Raw genomic sequence first — 14,868 nt, 5'->3', positions numbered from 1 at the left:
ACGACGAATGGCAAGAGAACAGCGCAACACATCCCGGCCTAACCGCTTGGGGCAGCATAGGCCTCTGCGACCTCGCTCTTTTATCGCGGGGCGCGCTGTCGGCCGGTCGGACAGTTTGATTTGGGCACGGCTTTCCAATCAAAGGAGGGCTCGTCATCGTTTTGTCAGTACACAGCTATCGCTGCCTTGCCATGTATCCTCACGGCGAGCTCGTGACTGGGAGCGACTTGCGGGTCGGGTACCATTGCATCTGGCATCTCGCTTCGTCGAATTGCAGCCACGACGCCAAGTATGACTGCGAGAACAAAGCCCTGGCTGCTGGAGAAGCCACGTTACCTGCTGCTCTGCCCTGTTCGAGCCAAGTGTGCAATAATTCAATTGCGTAGTCTCTCCCCTCGAGTTTCTTCAAACAGCAGCTCCACGGGTGTACGCAATTCCCAATGTCCAGCTGATGGGAATCTTGCTCGTTGTGGACACGATTCAATTGATGCAATGGATGAGCAAAACGGCTGCATCATGCTCGTGATAGGGAGCACCTTGACGGACAGAACGGAGCCCCACCGGTTGCTGCCTCAGGCATTCAATTCTCAGAAGGATGTGTCACACAAAGGAGAAGACCAAGACCACCTGCTGACTGAACGGCAAAGCGCGGTTCCAGTAGCTTCTGTTTCACCTTGGACACCACGTCCCAACCCTCGATTGGTCACCCTCTCGATATGCACTCCTTTTTTGATGCATCTGGTCCCCTTCCTCCGTAATCCTCTCCCTGCATAATCCATCGCAACGCGGCCACGCGGTTTCTCTCTTGCAATTGCCCAATCGTACAGGCTGCCCGCTAAAATAAGCAACCGTGACCCCGGATTTCCTCTACAAGTGTGTCAGTGTCTGCTCTGTGTAAGCGTTGGAGACCGCCAGGATACTAAGAACTCTTACTTCGATCGAGCGAACGGAGGAAAGGAAGATGATGACAGCAAACGCCGTCAAAAAGGTTAGACGAACAAACGTTCAAGCCTCCGCGGGGCGGGATATCATGGCCGCCAAGACCCGGCAACGGGCGCCCCTTCTGCTCCATATCGCCGCGCCGTGGCCGTTTTGGCAACAAGGTTGAAGCCTCCATGAACATCCGGCACGCAATCCACCAACACTCGACAAGTTGACGCAGCTTTGACGCTTCCGGCACCCCCGTTCGCCCCCCGTCGCTGCTCCGGCTTATGCGCCGGTCGACCTTGTCACAACTGCCGAAGCGCAAAGAGCGTCTGGGGAAAAGGTGTACAAGAGATAACCCCGCCGAGAGAATCGGGCGACTGGTGATGCCACTTTCTTTCTCGTTTCTGACGTCGTGTGACCGCCAGGCGCAGTTATCGGCCGTCTAGAAAACGGGTGTCTCCTTGTTCCCCCCGCCAGTCGTGTTCCCCCAACCATTGGGGTCCTTGGTGCATGCTGCCTGTTTCGGCTGGGCCAGTTGAAACCGCCCGCAGTTGGTGAGCTTGCTTGTCAAAGGTGGTGTGGGAGGTGGCTGCCATTGTCGCCCACACGTTTAATCTAGGGCGCGTCAAGACGAATACCACGTCTGATTTCATTGGCCTTGTAAAATGGGCGAGCTAGATTTATCTGGCAGCCATTGGACACGACCTTATGATGCAGCAGGGTTGCATTCTTGCTGCACACTTGTTTCCCAAGTGCTCTCTCGCGCCCGTGTCCTGTTCCTAGTTGCGGATACAGATATGATATCAGAGTTGTTTCCACGGCGCTGACCGAGCAAGATAGCCCATAGTGTTTACAAGTCTCAGTTTTCATTCCAGAACGTCAATCTTCAGGGTCCTTTGGAGATCCCTAGGAATACGGCATTGAGCGCATTGAGACACTCTACACAGATCTGCGGTGAGGGTGTTGTCTCTAGTTGATTGGGACTTGTTCATTTTTCATCGACATCTTCAATTCCAGCTGATGATATACCCGGGCAACCAGCCAGCGCTGGCATTTTGTTGACATGCTTTGTTTTCATCTCATGTTGCCGCATGAACTGAAATGCAATAAATAGTTTTGCCGCTGCACCTGCTATCCCCTTTCTTGCCGTCTTGCAGCAGCACAGATGCAACCGCACAGGCGCTTTGATCCTGCCGCTCGGGAAGCCGAAAAAAAGGGATTCAGTCGCCTGATGCTATCCACGGAGACGGGCCTCGGGAGCGCGAGAAATGGGAGTCCATCAGTGCTCGCCTGCTCCGTTGTCGTCGATGTCATTGTCGCGAAGACCAAGGCCAAGGCCGATATCCGTTCCCTAGCACCCACGTTTCCCCTCCTTCTGCCCCCCCGTTTACCCCAGCCCACCCAGCTGACGAAGGGCATCATGAGGTCCAGGCGCTAGTGTTATCGATTATCGTTTATCGATTATCACCCACTCAGTTCCCACCTCCCCACAAAGGCACATCGCCAGACATGCAGGACTCATGCGCATCGACTACTGCAGGTGTGTGTGTGTGGTGTTGCGGTGCAGGGCTTGCAGCACGAGATTGGGCTTTGTTGTTCCTGAGCTGCTGACCGCCCTTTCTACAATAACCCGAACCCAAACCCCGAAGCGACGGTGTGCTATTCGGACGGCTCGTTATGCAGTAAAGTAATACCAGATGTGATAATACACATGGCGATGATGTTAGCCATAGAGTTTTTCGTCGAATAGCAGGTCGACAACGGTAAAAATTTATCCCTCACCGTCAATCTGTTGTCTGTTGTAGAGCATAAAAATTTTCTTGGGCTTTAATGGCCATCTTTATCACGATCCACTCACATCACGACGTTGCTCCCATCTCTCTGCACTGCATCACCTCACTGGCCTCACAGCTTCTCACGAACTGCTCACCGCCTGACAGTTCGCAGTCCACGGCATCTCCAACCGGACCATTTTCATTCTCGGCCCCCATCCTCCGCTCCGAAAAGATCCCTCCTCCCACGCCAGCCCTTCCATCATCCCCGAACCCGCGCCGAGTGCGCTAACACAACTCGCGGGGTCCAGCTTTGCGCAATGGCGTCGTCCGGCCAGCCCAAGGTTGTGCTCCTTGACATTGGTACCAGCCACCCCTCACACATCACTCGCATTCCACCTCTGCATTAGCCAGCTTCTTCAGCCCCTCGTGGTCGGATGGAGGGGCAGGCAGATGATCACTGAATGACTTGGAACGGGCGAATTGGCTAATACCAACTTGGCTGCCACAGAGGGCACAGTATGTCCCATCTCATTCGTCAAGGATGTGCTTGTGAGTGCCTCCCCTCTCACCACTCCCAACACTTTTTTCCATGGCAAGCTCCGTGACTGTGTCCGCTGTGGTTCGACCCTCCGGCCATCACAATGCGGTCGAGCCACTCATGACCGGACCAGCCCCTCCCTTCTCCTGCTGTCCCCAACTGGTCGTTGGTCAATCCCCCGTGGCGGGTGTCTCTTGTGTGGTGTGTCACTGCAGGGCCTTAACCTCACACTCTCCAAGCACGGGAAGGGAGATGGGATGCGATGTGCTGTCAGAAAGTTCTGAGAGGACCCTTCTCTCCCTCTCTCCAGCCACACACATACCAGAAACACAGGAAGGCCAGGGCTGTTATCCGGTTGGCCGGCAGGATCTACATCTTAGAACTTATGCTAATAATCATATTCCTGCTTTACTATGGATAGTTTCCCTACGCTCTCTCAGCGCTCCCAGCAACCCTTGAAGCCCAATGGGACGAGCCAGAGTTCTCACAGTACAGGGACGCCTTTCCGGCAGAGCATGCCAGCTCACAAGAAGCCTTGACAGCTCATGTCAAGGACCTCATGAGCCGTGATGTCAAGATCGCCTACCTCAAGAGCCTCCAGGGTTATCTCTGGGAGTCCGGCTACAAGTCCGGCGAGCTCAAGGCCCCGCTCTTCGACGATGTCGCTCCCAAGTTTGTCCAGTGGAAGAAGGCCGGAAAGGAGATCATGATCTACTCTTCCGGATCGGTGGCGGCGCAAAAGCTGCTGTTCAAGCACACCAACAGTCAGCCGGCCGATCTGATTCCCGAGATTTCCGACTTTTTTGACACAGTCAATGCCGGGCCAAAGCAAGAGGCGTCGTCCTACCAGACCATCCTGGCAGCTCATCCGGAATTCCCAGAGGCGAACAGCTGGCTCTTCCTGAGCGACAATGCCAAGGAGGTGGAGGCTGCCAAGCAAGCTGGCATGCAGAGCTTTGTTGTCGAGCGGCCGGGCAATGCCGAGTTGTCGGCTGAGGACAGAGAGAAGCACCGGGTCATCAAGACATTTGCTGAGATTTAGCTCTGCCGCTAGCCGGGAGTTGAGATGTCGGATTGAGCTTGAACGCGGAGAAGAAGGGTGGTTACTTCGGTTGTTGGCTCAAAATTGAACCGGCTGATCGGATTTCTGATCTCTCGATTAGGTGAATCGCACTCTTCGATTCAGATTATTTCAAGGCATCACCCAACAGTCACGACTCAGTCTCTCATGTCGTGGTCTCAAACTATGTTATCTACCACCCCGCTGGGCCTGACGGTAGTCAAAAGCCGGCACCCGCTTATCGTCATCATCACGGGGGTGACGTTTTGTCTTTGTCCACGCATGCCACTGTCACAAGCCGTCGAGGTTGGGTTACAATCTAAACAGAGACCACCCCTACTAGCCCCTTATTTTACACTCGACGCTATCTACCCCAAGAATAGCACCATCCGATGAATTTGGTTCTCCTGTTGCCCAAAACCAAGAGGAACGTGATAACGGTTTTAGCCGACCCGACCAGACAGTAAACACCTAACCCATATTGCAATCTTTTGGCTCCCCTCCCTCCTGACCTCATCGGTTGCAACCTCGCTACCAGACGGACATGTGTGCGTTGTTTAGCCCCTGAATTTACCTTTTTACTATCGCTACTAATAAAAAACAACCCCAAGCCAGGACAAGAAGGTAGGTAGGTTATGTACCTAGGTACGTTGTATGTAGCTATCAGTTTATCTCAAAATCGCTATCTTATATTTCATCAGGATGTCGTCAACTTTCTCTCGGCCGGCAACGGAGAGCAAAATCCTTATCGCTTTTTAGCCCCCCCCCCCTTTTTCTGTATCAACACCACACTGTTATCGATCTCTCAAAGGAAACTCCTGCTGATCTCTCCCCACAACAACCCCTCTTCCTGATACAGATACAGTTTCCCCCTTCCCCTCCTCCCTTATCAAATCGAGACATGTTTTTGCCCGCGTGGGACCAATTCAGTCTTATAAATGTTCATTCTAATCCTGTTCGGGCACAACCAAACTACCTCAAGCAGGCCACGCCGGCTTTCCCCGTTCAGTCTAGCTTGCGAGGGGGGGAAACTCCACCAAAAATCCGGGGAAGTTGCATGCGCTTGGGCTTGACTTGGGCAAGATTGATGCTAACAAATGCGCCACCTCAAGGGTAGGTAGGTGGTCAGCTCTCGGCGGTCAAACCGCCAGCTCTCTCCTTGCTCACAAAAGAGGAGGTTATGGTACGCAGGAGGCAATGAATGCTGCAACAGCCCGTCGTCCATACTGCGGGTTTCCCCACCGTTGCCGCTTTACTGGGAGTGAGCTAGGTAGCTTTCTTTGCCCTCTCTCAAGATCCAATGAATAATATCTGCCCAGCTTCATTGCTGTTCGGAACCGCCCAGCCCCGCCATCTCCCCCCAAGCCAAAGAAAGGCAAACCCATTGAGCTGCTCTGAGAATATAATCGTCATCATATGATCATCAGCCAGCGCGCCCCTCTACGATTATCCCCGGCTATTTTACTCAATAACCCAATCGCTTCCAATCACCCCCTTTATCGTACCCCCGTCCATCCCAACCTGGTACCATCACGGGATCTACCGAAACTCTGAAAGAGAAAAGTTGTTGAGAGCGAAAGCGCCTCCCGCGGCTACACAATCCTAGCACACACACTTCCTAACGGTGGCTCAAGTGACACCGACGATCATTTTCGCCTCCTCCTCGGAGAATTCACGATCACCACCACCCACCACCACCACCACCACCACCACCACCACCACCACCGAACTTTCTTTGTTCCCACAAGAAATCTAGAACAATTGAGGGGGTGAGGGAACCTCAACTTTCCATCATACCTGGTACCATAGCGATTGCACCAAAAAGGCCAAGATTGATAAGTGGCAATTCCCAAGTGATAACATCCCATACATACAACTGTAAAAACCGGTTATCCGTCTCTGTCTACTGCCAACCTTCAGAACAACCGTAGATCGCGACCCTGGCCAAGAAACTTCCGATATCGCGATGGCCAGGATCCGTACTTCTTTATTTTAAACCCGTCACTGACGACGGCGACGAGGGGAAAGGGAGTCGTGATAGTCTGTCCGGTATCGCCCATAGCTTACTCGTGAGAAAAGGCTTCAATTTGAGACATTGAATACAGCACAGACACATTTGCTACCCAACTCTCCTGTCAAACATTAGCCAAACGCAAGACCCTGGCACCCAAAAAGCTGTTCGTTATCCATACAAAGAGGGTGTAGTGCCTCCTGCACTGCATCTTAGTCAATCGTCCACCACCACCACCAACATCACCCATCGCGGACCGGAGTGAACACCGCACACACAAAACTTGCAAAGTGAACTGTCAACCCCATCAATTGGCTGTCTCATTCATCTCCCCCAATATGTGAACCATCATAACCCAGTGATAAACACAAAATGTCTCCATCACAACCATCCGATCGACCCTCCCCTTCCCTGTCTCCAAACTCATCCTGTCCAGGTGACCTCTTTTAACCCCTCACGAAACAACAACCCAATCACGCCCAACAATACTGTCGGAAATCCTCTCCGAACCAAACCATCCCACTGCATGGTGATCGCATGCGCGCTCTGCCACATCAATTGTCTCCCTCTTGCCATCCATTGCTTGACACAGCAGCAGCGCAGATGCAGCATCCCGGCGTCGCCTCCGTCCCCCCTCACAACAGCCTTCCTTCCCGCACCTCCCAGCGTTGTGGGGTAATCGGACCTTGCAAGTAGACGCCGGCAACCCGCATGATCAGCTCACTGCTGCGCAGTGAAAAATCGTTGAATGGCACGTTGGCTGCGTCTTGGCTGTCACACCGCTTGCTAGCTTGCGAATGAATGCTGAACTGAAGAAAATTGAACACCGTTTTGGATACGTTTGGTAAAGATTTGAAGACGGCGACAACATCGCGCCGGCATCCGTCGTCCAGCTCGAGGTGGTCTTATGCGGAACCATCTCGGGGTAGCGGCATGTGTAGAGCAGACAGCGGATAGCTGTTACTTGTCAAAGCGATGTCGTGGCAGGACACGATTGCTAGATGTCAAGGATCTTTGCATGATGTTAGCAGGGCCCAAAAGTAGCAAACAAACATGTGTTGAGGAAAGTAAGGGCAATCAGAAGTTAGAACCAGATCAACATTGTGTTATTTGAGATAGGAATAACTCTTTGAAATGTCTCGGTTATCACGTAAAGGGGGCTGCAAGTAAATAAAGCTAAAAGCTTACCCTTGCTTGCGTTGTCGCACACGTCTCGACATGAGATCCATAATATAGCTGCAAATGCCTAGTAAACGGTGACTTGTAAGTCTATGCCAGATCAAAGATATGGAAGTCAACAAGGGAGGTAAAGAGGGTAAGAAATCAGAAGTTAGAACCGGATCAACACTGTTATTCAGATAGGGATAACTGTTTATGAATGCCTAGGTCATCATATTACATGAGGGTATTGGGGGGAGATGAAGGAATCACAATGCGACGAAGAAGTAAAACGTACCGAAATTTGAGTCTGATATCGATTGCCGGCTGTGTCACTGAGGTGCCACTAGTAGAGAACTGTCTTCAAGATGTGAGCTCAGGCTTCCAGCAGGAACGGCCAAACATCGAGGTGAAAAGTAAGGAAAATCAGAAGTTAGAACCAAGTCAACACCATATTTTCAGATAGGGATAACTGTTTAGAATGTCTAGGTCATCATGGTAAGGGGAGAGAGTAAAAAGAGATGCGCACATACCATAAGACTGCCCATCTCGTCTCAGAAACTGCCGGCAAGGTATTCTTTGTTGGGACAACGACACAAGAGCAAAATTGAACATATTGTGCTGATGGCAAAGGCCCCAACTGCCAACCGGCGGTGGAGAGAGCGAGAACCATCTCATGGAGCAGCCTAGAATCGCATTTGTCAGCCTGGCAACCCTTCAACAGGACTTGTGAGAAATGCTTCTAGTAAACTGAAGTGGCTCAGTGCATGGTGAAATAGTTTGTCTCATGGCCCGGAGGCTCTGAAGTAGCAAATACTTTAGGTTGCAAAGCATCATCGCCAGTCATGTGAAATGTAAAGTCATAACGTACCTTGATGCACAAGTTGCCCAGATGCCAAGTGCCTTGGGCTCCTGCCACGGTGAGGATGATGGGGACATCACAACCTCCCATTCCAAAGAGGAAGATCAACCCCGCCCAGCGAACTGGCCAAAACCAACACCAGGAGAGTATTCACCCCAGAACAACAGCAAAGTTGTTCCGTGTCGGGCCAGCCCGTATCTCTTCCTTTCGGAAACGTCGAGCGATGCCTTTGCCTTCTCTCCTCCAAAGATAGTAGACCAGCCGCTGAGTCGTCTTGGACTCAACCTTCGCGTACCCAAGCGACGCCATAATCCCAACCAACCTCTCTTCATCCAGATACCGCGAATTCGTGACACATGGCGCAGGGAGCACCAGGAAGAGACTCGGAAAGTTGGTCGTCAGTGAAGGAGCCTCGAGATATCTGCCGGCTGCGCGCAAAAACTCCGTCGTACGCTTGAGCATGTCCCCTCTTCCTTTCGGATCCGGCACAAAGTTCAGAACGAGCGACAGGCTGATGATATCGAATCGCTCCGTGTCATCCTTGGGCAAAGGCCGTTCCATGAAATCCTGCTGCAGAATCCCTTCGCCTTGACTGTTCAAATCGATACGAGTAATGTCAAAGTAGCCGCTCTGCGAGCAAGCATTCTGTGTGCTGAGCGCGCCAACCTCGAGCATCTTGAGCATCCGATCCGATCCCTCTTTATGAGCCGTGAGGCATGGCTGCACCCATTCCATCAGAACCCTCGAGCTGTCACCGCCGCGGTCCTCCCTCTGGCCTTGAAGACTGGCCTTCTGATATGCCTCGAGGCCACCTAGAGCTTGAATCTCTGCATCGATCGCGGCGACACCTGCATCATCACCCTTGGCAAGCGCCTGTTTCTTTCTCTTCTCGAGGAGATGGTGCTTGTTGATGAGAGCTTTTGTCGACTTTCTGGTGATGGATTTTGGTTGGCGTTGAAGAATGGGCGGCCGACCAGCGGCTAAGCTCTTTTGCGGACGTTTCTTCTTGAGCGCCATGGCATGCAAGCGGACTGCATGATTGTTGCACCGTTCCTCGAGGGAACTAAAGTTGGGAAGACGAGGTGGATTCGTGGGTAATTTTTCGAAAGCTCCCAAAGCTCATCAAACTGCTTATCTTATCGGGAGCTCCAGGTCCGGGGATTGGCCAATCACACATTCTTCCTCTCCCAAAAGAGCGGGGCAGGAGCCACAACCAACCAGCCACAGGTCTCCGCACACACATTCTGTTAAATCGTTTTAGCAAAATTCCGCCAACTTTTTTTCCCTTCCCCATCCACGACCGACTAGACGACAACTTCGCCCAGTGCCGACAAACAGCAAAAATGGCTCCCAAGGACGTTAAGAAAGGTACTTGAGAATCCTCCAGGAAATGGATTGATACAAACACAACAATTTCGGCCGTCGCTCAGTGCGGAGCTTCGCCGCCGACCATGTCGCAAAATGATGGCGGCGAGGTGAAGCATCAAAGCAGCAGCAGATTTTGCGAGTTTGAACAAGACGGTCCTCCCCTTGTTCAGGCGAATGCTTTATACTGACTCGACTCTCCCACGATACAGGCGGTGCCTCCAAGGCTGGCAAGGGTGCTCAGGCGAAGAAGGCTGCTCAGGCTGCCCTCAAGGGTGTATGTTACTTCTCTCCAACTTTGGCCTCACGATCAGAAGTCTAACCCCCTCTCCAGGTCCACGCCCACAAGAAGACCAAGGTCCGCTACAGCACCACCTTCCACCGCCCCAAGACCCTCCAGTTGTCTCGCGCTCCCAAGTACCCCCGCAAGTCGATCCCCCACGCCCCCCGCCTCGACGAGCACAAGGTCATCATCCACCCCCTCAATACCGAGGGTGCCCTTAAGAAGATCGAGGAGCAGAACACCCTCGTCTTCATCGTCGATGTCAAGGCCAACAAGGCTCAGATTAAGCTGGCTCTTAAGAAGCTTTACGACATTGACACCGTCAAGATCAACACCTTGATCCGCCCCGACGGCTCCAAGAAGGCTTTCGCCCGCCTCACCGCTGATGTCGATGCCCTCGACATTGCCGCTACCAAGCTCGGCCTCGTCTAAACGTTCGGTCGTGTGATGATGGATCGGGACTGGGAATGAAAAAAAAACCAACAAAAATGGTGTTGTCAACGAAGAAGGGAATTGGGATTGCATTTTTCAATTGGCGTCAGATACCCGGCAATGAAAACAATTGACCATTCCTCGTTGATGATGGGCATATATTTTGGTCCTTTGGTTGTGTCCTGTTGTGATGTCGAATTTGTGTCAGTTGCCATGTGATACGTAGAGTTCCAAGTAGTGTACAATCCACGGTGTGGTGCCGTCTTTTCCAATCAGGTCTGCCATGATATGTAACCACCCATTCCCATATGGGGACAATATCTTCTATCGTACAGCCCGCTCCCCTGCTTCCTCTCGCCCAGATGTGATATACAACGCTGCCCGTAGTCAACGTCTCAAACTCTATACCCCTTGGTCTGCCCATGTACCATAACATGTCCTCCATCTCCGCATTGTCGAATCCTCATTCATGATCGTGGTGGGGTTGGGTGATTTCAAATCATTCCGAAAGAAGAAGTCTTGCTGTTTCTAGTGACGTCCCCCCATGCCAGCCAGCTGCCTAACAGTAGCCATGTTGACGTCCATGAACCTCTCAACGCAGTTGGCGAGGCAGGCCTTTTCCGTGCCGTCGAGGGCGCCCGACTTGAAGGTGGAGGAGGAGGCCATGCACTTTTTCCAGCAGAGGGAGGTGAGGGCGTGGGATTCTATACAGTTAGCAACACTATCTTCATTTTTCGGGGGAGGTAATGCATACGGCTCTGGATCTTGCTCTTTTGCTCCTCGTTGGCGAAGAACTGGCGGAGCTCGGCCTTGTCCTTGTCGTTGAGCTTCTCGATGTCGGCTTGGTCGAGGGCGAGGGAGGAGGACATTTTGGTGGTTGTTTGAGTTGCTGATCTTCTTTCAGAAATTAAAAAAAAAAGATCGAGGAAGTCAGAGAGGTGGTGGTGGTGATGGTGGTGGTATGGCTGGGTACCTGTCTGGGTGGACTTGGTGGTCAAGCTTCCAAGGTTCTTCCAAAAATATTCGGCGGCCGGTGAGTGACCAATCAGCGGCTCATATGAAAGGTGAAGAGGAGGCCCACACCGAGCCACGTCGTTCATCATTCAGTGAAATAACCTCATGACTTGGAATGGGTGTCTATTTTATACAGACAAGAAATTATTCGCCGTAGAGCTTTATCCGACATTCTCGTGTAAATGGGGCGTTACCGAACTTCATGTCAAACACACATCAAAACACACACACGTCACACATGACGGAAAGAACCAAAGAAGGTACAATATCAACAGTTTATTGATCTCTGATCAAGAGTTACACTAACTACACTTCTGTTGTTGTGCCATAAGGCTATGCAATACATGCTATGCATCAAAATGCCTCCCCATCGTAGCCTAGGCCTTTGCTCTGGCCATACAATTCCCTGTTCCATGAATAACCATTCCGAAAACGCCGTCATTATCATCGCCATAATTTTGTTCCATCCACATCAATGTCATCAATACTCTCCTTCTCAAAGTCCCCGGTCTTCTTGGCATCTCAACGACACCTCTAGTCATTGTAGAGATCTTCATCCATCGAATCGGGGGCAATCTCATCCAGAGCATCATCCGAGTCAATCATCATCTCCTCGTCAGAAGCCTCGCTCTCTTGGTGGTTGGGGAGAACAGTAACCTTGTTATCCACCAGGTCGACACGAGCGACTTCGCCGTCACGAATGCTGCCGCGCAGTATTAGGATAGCCATGCGGTTGAGCACCTCCTTCTCAAGCAAGCGTTGCAGCGGTCTGGCACCATAGGCTGGCGAGTAGCCCTGGGCACCCAGCTTGTCTTTGGCTGCCTCCGACACCTTGATGATGACGTTGCGATCGTTGTCGCTGAGACGCTTCTGGATTTCGCTAATCCGCAGGTCGACAATGCGGCGAATCTCCTTGCGGGTGAGACGGTTAAAGATGACAATCGAGTTGATACGGTTGAGGAACTCGGGAAGGAAGTAGTTGCGGAGAGCATTCATGACGAGCTCCCGAGTGGTGGGATCAATCTTGCCGTCCTTGCCGTTGGGCCGAGCGAGGTACTCGGCACCCAAGTTAGAAGTCATGACAACGATGCAGTTCTTGGCATCAACGACACGGCCTTGGCCGTCGGTGATGCGACCATCGTCCATGAGCTGAAGGAGAACCGTCAAAACTTCCTTGGCAGCCTTCTCAACCTCGTCGAAGAGGAGGATGGAGAAGGGCTTGCGACGAAGGGCCTCGGTCAGCTGGCCACCAGAGTCGTGACCAACGTAGCCGGGAGGAGCACCAATCATGCGGCTCAGGGAGTGACGCTCCTGGTACTCAGACATATCGAAGCGGATCATTGACTTCGGATCGTCGAACAGGAACTCGGCAAGCGCCTTGGTGAGAAGCGTCTTACCGGTACCGGAGGGACCGCAGAACAGGAAGCTAGGAGGCTGGTTGGGGTTGGCCAGACCTGAGCGCTGCAGACGGATGGCGTTGGACACGGACTGGACAGCTTCTTTCTGACCGACGACAATCTTGCCAAGAGCCTTCTCCATGTGCAGAAGCTTCTCCCGCTCGGTGGTCTTGAGGCGGGTGACGGGAATACCGGTCCAGCGGGCGACGATTTCGTTGATTTGGTCTGGTCCGACGACATCGGTGATCATGGAACCACCAGAGTCACCGCCGTTGGCATTCAGGGCAGCGTCAGCGGCAGCTTTCTCCTTCTCAAGGCGCCGGATGACAGCCTCTTGCTCGGGGATGGCGTAGTACTGAAGATCGGCAGCACGGCTGTGGTCTCCCACTCTGCTGGCATCCTCGGCCTTGACACGAAGAGCCTCCAACTTCAACTTGGCCTCCTGAATGTCTTTACCGCGCTGGCGCTCTCTCTCGTACTTCTCACGAAGTGGTCTCAACTCCTCCTCAACGTTCTCGGCATCCTGGCGGGCCTGAGCGAGTCGGGTCTTGGAAGCCTCGTCCTTCTCACGAGACAAAGCGTGAATTTCAATCTTGAGTTGGCGTAGCCGGCGCTCAAGGGAGTCGATAATTTCCGGCTGAGACTCGCGGGCTACGCGAACTGCAGCGGCAGCCTCGTCGATCAGATCAACGGCCGAATCGGGGAGTCTGCGAGATGTGAGGTACCGAGCAGCTAGGTTGGCGGAGGCCACGATGGCGGCATCGGCAATGTTGACACCGTGGTGGACTTCGTACTTCTCCTTGAGACCACGGAGAATGGAAATGGTCTCGGGAATGGTCGGCTCCTTGACCAGGACTTGCTGGAAACGACGCTCGAAAGCGGCATCCTTCTCAATGTACTTGCGGTACTCGGCTAAGGTGGTGGCGCCGATACAGTGAAGCTGGCCTCTGGCAAGCATGGGCTTGAGCAAGTTGGCGGCATCCATGCCACCCTCGCCAGATGAACCAGCACCCATGAGAAGGTGGATCTCGTCGACAAACAGGACAATCATCTCCTTAGACTCCTGAATTTCCTTCAAAACACCCTTCATACGCTCCTCGAACTCGCCTCTGTACTTGCTGCCTGCGACCAGCGCACCGACATCCAGAGAGAGCAGCTTGCAGGCCGCAAGGTTGTCGGGGACATCATTGTTGACAATCCGCTGGGCAAGACCTTCGACGACGGTCGTCTTACCCACACCGGGCTCACCGATGAGCACCGGGTTGTTCTTTGTGCGCCGAGAAAGAATGCGGACGACGCGGCGGATCTCTTCCTCACGGCCAATGACGGGATCAATCTTGCCCTCTCTGGCCATGGCGGTCATGTCGATGGTGAATTTGGCGAGATTCTCGTTCTCCTGCTCTGTGTCGGCATTGCGAGAGTCGACACGCTTGGTGCCGCGGATTTGCTGCACAGCCTCCTGCACTAGTTTTGGCTTGGGGATGTTGGCCTCCTTGAGGGCACCCTGGATCGACACATCTTCTGAGAGGGCTTGGATGAGATGGTCTACCGCTATGTAGGTATCCTTCTGCACCTTTTGCAGCTCCATGGCCTTGCGAAGGACATTGTTGAACGAGGGCGCCATCGAGACCGACTCTGGTGGGGGGTCTTGGCTCGGCAGGCGGACGAGCATCTTCTTGAGAGCACGGTCGAAGAGCTGGGGATCGCCATGGGCGCGCTCAACGACTTGTCGTAGGAGGGTTTGTGTCGTCCCTGGTGGTGCGTTCTGAAGATCTTTGCTCTGGTCGGGGAGGGGATCGAGTAGGGCGACTGCCAAGTGTACTGGCAGCAGCTGTGAGTGTGCGTACTGTTCGGCGAGGACCATGGCGTCCTCCAACGCCTTCTTGGCACGGTCGGTAAACTCCATTTTCGAGTTCATTGTGAATTAGACTTTCGAGACTGAGCGTCTCGGGAACTGAGTGGTGGTTGTTCGAAGTGGTGATATTATATGAGGTAGACGATGTGGTGAAGCTTGGAGTGTGACGTCAGGCTTCAAATCGTTGTGCT

General features: G+C 52.9%; 5 protein-coding genes across 5 annotated transcripts; 2 read left to right on the top strand and 3 right to left on the bottom strand.

The window, feature by feature from the left end:
- The first annotated feature begins 1,789 nt into the window (after positions 1-1,789).
- UTR4 (enolase-phosphatase E1) lies at positions 1,790-6,421 on the top strand. Its single transcript, XM_062950503.1, has 4 exons — positions 1,790-3,062; positions 3,211-3,251; positions 3,662-5,570; positions 5,620-6,421. The coding sequence occupies exons 1-3, from the start codon at positions 3,020-3,022 to the stop codon at positions 4,280-4,282; spliced, it is 705 nt and encodes a 234-aa protein (XP_062796525.1). The 5' UTR covers positions 1,790-3,019; the 3' UTR covers positions 4,283-5,570; positions 5,620-6,421.
- A 2,060-nt stretch (positions 6,422-8,481) lies between these two features.
- BMT2 (25S rRNA (adenine2142-N1)-methyltransferase) lies at positions 8,482-9,348 on the bottom strand (the record flags this gene model as incomplete). The annotated part of the gene is made up of 1 exon (XM_062950502.1): positions 8,482-9,348. One exon carries the CDS (start codon positions 9,346-9,348, stop codon positions 8,482-8,484), a length of 867 nt encoding a protein of 288 aa, XP_062796524.1.
- Positions 9,349-9,557: 209 nt separating this feature from the next.
- Positions 9,558-10,520, top strand: RPL25 (60S ribosomal protein L25). The gene is made up of 3 exons (XM_062950501.1): positions 9,558-9,699; positions 9,909-9,973; positions 10,031-10,520. Exons 1-3 carry the CDS (start codon positions 9,675-9,677, stop codon positions 10,409-10,411), a joined length of 471 nt encoding a protein of 156 aa, XP_062796523.1. The 5' UTR covers positions 9,558-9,674; the 3' UTR covers positions 10,412-10,520.
- Positions 10,521-10,819: 299 nt separating this feature from the next.
- On the bottom strand, positions 10,820-11,514 carry TIM8 (Mitochondrial import inner membrane translocase subunit tim8; the record flags this gene model as incomplete). Its single annotated transcript, XM_062950500.1, has 2 exons — positions 10,820-11,115; positions 11,166-11,514. 2 exons carry the CDS (start codon positions 11,512-11,514, stop codon positions 10,940-10,942), a joined length of 525 nt encoding a protein of 174 aa, XP_062796522.1. The 3' UTR covers positions 10,820-10,939.
- Positions 11,515-11,959: 445 nt separating this feature from the next.
- HSP98 (Heat shock protein hsp98) lies at positions 11,960-14,740 on the bottom strand (the record flags this gene model as incomplete). The annotated part of the gene is made up of 1 exon (XM_062950499.1): positions 11,960-14,740. The coding sequence occupies one exon, from the start codon at positions 14,738-14,740 to the stop codon at positions 11,960-11,962; it is 2,781 nt and encodes a 926-aa protein (XP_062796521.1).
- Between the last annotated feature and the right edge of the window lie 128 nt (positions 14,741-14,868).

This window comes from Podospora pseudoanserina (genome assembly GCF_035222485.1).
Source record: "Podospora pseudoanserina strain CBS 124.78 chromosome 7 map unlocalized CBS124.78p_7, whole genome shotgun sequence".
Lineage (NCBI taxonomy): Eukaryota > Fungi > Ascomycota > Sordariomycetes > Sordariales > Podosporaceae > Podospora > Podospora pseudoanserina.
The sequence above is the reverse complement of the archived record's forward strand: the minus strand, read 5'-3'. Positions and strand labels throughout refer to the sequence as shown.